The sequence below is a fragment of the Limulus polyphemus genome, unplaced genomic scaffold (assembly GCF_000517525.1).
Source record: "Limulus polyphemus unplaced genomic scaffold, Limulus_polyphemus-2.1.2 Scaffold3083, whole genome shotgun sequence".
In the NCBI taxonomy this organism is placed as follows: Eukaryota; Metazoa; Arthropoda; class Merostomata; order Xiphosura; family Limulidae; genus Limulus; species Limulus polyphemus.
In genome coordinates, this window is record NW_013668693.1 from 29,923 (window position 1) to 32,946 (window position 3,024).

A 3,024-nucleotide genomic window follows, 5' to 3' on the forward strand; every position below is an offset into this window, starting at 1 on the left:
AAAGAGAGTCAAAAGGTCCTAAGACTGAGCCCTGAGGTACCCCACTTGTGACACTAATCCAGTTTGACTGAACTACATTTGTAACAGCCCTCTGCTTTCTTCCATCCAGCCACTCTTCTATCCAATTTGCTAACTTATACTCCACACCTATAAAGACAATTCTTTACAAGCCTTTTATGTGGCACTTTGTCAAATTCTTTCTGAAAATTCAGATACACCAAATCTACACCCTTACCCTCATATACATAAGCAGTAGCCTTTTCAAACAATGTAAAAAGACTTGTAAGGCAAGATTTTCCCTTATTGAAACCATGTTGACTATCCAATAAAATTCTAAACTTTTACCAGACTTTCCAAACCTTTTCCCACAACTAATGTAAGACTAATGGGTCTATAATTACTGGGACAATTTTTTTATCACCTCTCTCAAAAAGAAGAGTTATATTAGCCAACTTCCAATCCTCTGATACTTGCCCACTATTCAAGGACAGACAAAAAATAGTAGTAAGTGGCTCACATATCTAATCTTTAACCTCTTTCAAAACCCTTGGGGAAATATTATCTGGCCCAGGAGCCTTATCGTTTTTTAAACTTAACAATTTTTTCTTAACCAGCTCAGAACTAATGCAGTCATCTTCTTTGATCTCATTTCCATTTATCAACTGTTATCCATATGTTTACATTATCATCTCTTGATCTTTGAGAATGGGAGCAAGTACAGTTGTTTTAATAGATATAAAAACTAACTTAAGCTTTTACTTGATTCACTCAAATTTTAATCTTTTCCCTAGTGATTAAAGTTAGCAAAAAAGTAATAAATTTCATACTGATTACAAAAATACTGAACAGCAAGGTGTTAAAAATTAATGTTTGCTATTATAAATAATTATTTATATAATCTTAGTTAGTGATTGTAATTTCTTCACTTCAGTTAAAGCTTGGAATATTTGATAACTTTACAGTACATTTTTTTCATACAATATGAAGTTTCATACGTTCCTTCACTTTCAAAGTTTTTTTCTGTTAATACACATATATAAGTAGGTACGAATGTCAAAATATAGTTTACAACTCTGTGCACACCTAATTAATATTTATTTGAGTTGATTAATTGACATGTATCTACTGTTATGTTTTAGCTTACCTGTAATTTTGATGCTCTCCCATTGATCAACTGACACACAATGTCTTCAACTTTATCTGGATCTTTCATACGAACATTTGGCTTTTGAAGCTCTTCAATCTAAATTAAAAATATACATTTAATACACTCTAACTGTCTTATAATTGTTCTTATAATTGCTGTGTTACTTAATTTTTTCTTACTCTTTTTAACAAAGCTTTTATGCTCTGAAAATATAAAATGTTTTAAATCACACTAAAGGAAGAAGAATTGTGTAGTTAAGTTTGTCTAAAAAACTTTCAACTACAATTGTCATTTCTTTTTATTTGCATTAAGCTTTCAAATTTACAAGTAATTTTTATTATAAAAGCTACAATTATTATTTCGTGATAGTATGTCAGTAAAAACATATAAAAGCAATCTAGTAATATCCATTAACAACAACAACAAAAAGATATGCTTGTATGATTTTAATACTATTGTTACAGTTGACAGAATATAGATTGTTTGTCTGATTCTGAATTAAAACATAGCCGGTCTAGATAAATACACAAGACAATACCAGTATATGTACCTTCATGTTTCAGTGCACTCAAATGAAATAAAAATACGTAAGTATGAACATGTACCAAAATTTTCCAAACAAAAAACATTATTTAACTGTTTAAAAGATATATCAAAAAAGCACAATATTTAGAATAATTATTTCATTATTAAACTCTACCAACTATGCACATTTATCTTTATCAAAATTGCAATAAGAACAAGTTTTAAATATATAACCTAGCTAAAACTAACATTTACCTTAAAATAATAAAATCCAATAAAAGTTACCTTTTGATACAACTACAAGTCTACATTTCAAACTTTATATACTATATTTGGTCTACATAACATGTGTAAATTATTGCTGGTTTTCACTTTTGTTAGTTTGCCACTTACTGTATCAATAATCCTTGTAATTTTCTTTTTCTTTTTTGTCTGCCAAATAAACCGTGAAGCTATCAAAGAAACTGCTAAAACAGCCCCGATTCCAAGAGCAATTTCCAGCCCAAATCTGAGATTTGGTCTTTCTTGTAACATTTTAATCGTTTATATCTTTACACACATGGTAAAAAAGCAATCTAACTCTTAAATTAACTAAATAATGAAAAATCCAGGAACACAAACAACTTTTAACAATTTACAACACGACACTCAAAACTCCGTATAACTAATAAGTGCTGAAACACTTCTAGACTGACGACAACTCCATCTAACCTATATTTTAAATATATATTTTCTCTATTTTTTATCTACTTTACCCTGATAGCTTAAATGGGAAACTTTCCTTAAAAACACCAGTTATGCACGAAATATTAGTCGAAAGTTTCAGAATAATCGAAGACTGTTGTGTAAAAAAAACAACCTGGATCACAAAATTAACAAAGAAGAAGAAGAATGATAAAGGCAATCTAGTAATAAGAATAACTACTTTTACGTTTTAAGTTTGATAATAAATGAACTCTGCAACTCAATTATTTTAACTTTATAAAGTCTAAGATACATATTGTTACGTTACCGTTTGTTAGTTAATTTTCCGTAAATTTGTTCCGATGAAACTTTAACGACACAAGTCCTTTCTTAAATAAAACTGGTTTATTCTTTCTGAATACAACTTTCCGATACACTTAATTTCAACAGTCACGCTATAACAAACATTATAATTCACCACGCCCGTCTCACGTGCTCAACAATATTCTTACTCATTCAATTACACATTGTTCCGTCACGTTTTGACCATCATATATATACCAGACCAACCCCAATCTAGTAGTCTTTCGACAATTCACGAAGGTTCGAGAAGGAAGTGGCGTGATACTAGTCACGTGACCTTGCTGACGCAACACTGCCCCCTCCCT

At 30.2% G+C, this 3,024-nt stretch overlaps 1 protein-coding gene across 2 annotated transcripts in view; it reads right to left on the minus strand.

The window, feature by feature from the left end:
- The window catches only part of LOC106468623 (cytosolic 5'-nucleotidase 3-like), a 67,568-nt gene that overhangs the window by 24,115 nt on the left and 40,429 nt on the right, over positions 1 to 3,024 (minus strand). Inside the window, exons 1-2 of one of the 2 annotated variants that reach the window (XM_022396969.1) lie at positions 2,066 to 2,338; positions 1,145 to 1,243 (exon numbers count right to left, since the gene is read on the minus strand). In XM_022396969.1, coding sequence (XP_022252677.1) covers positions 1,145 to 1,243; positions 2,066 to 2,206 — 240 coding nt within the window. In that variant the 5' untranslated portion in view covers positions 2,207 to 2,338. Of the gene's footprint in view, positions 1 to 1,144; positions 1,244 to 2,065; positions 2,339 to 3,024 lie in introns of those variants that run through there. The other variant, XM_013929053.2, reaches the window with a different exon arrangement.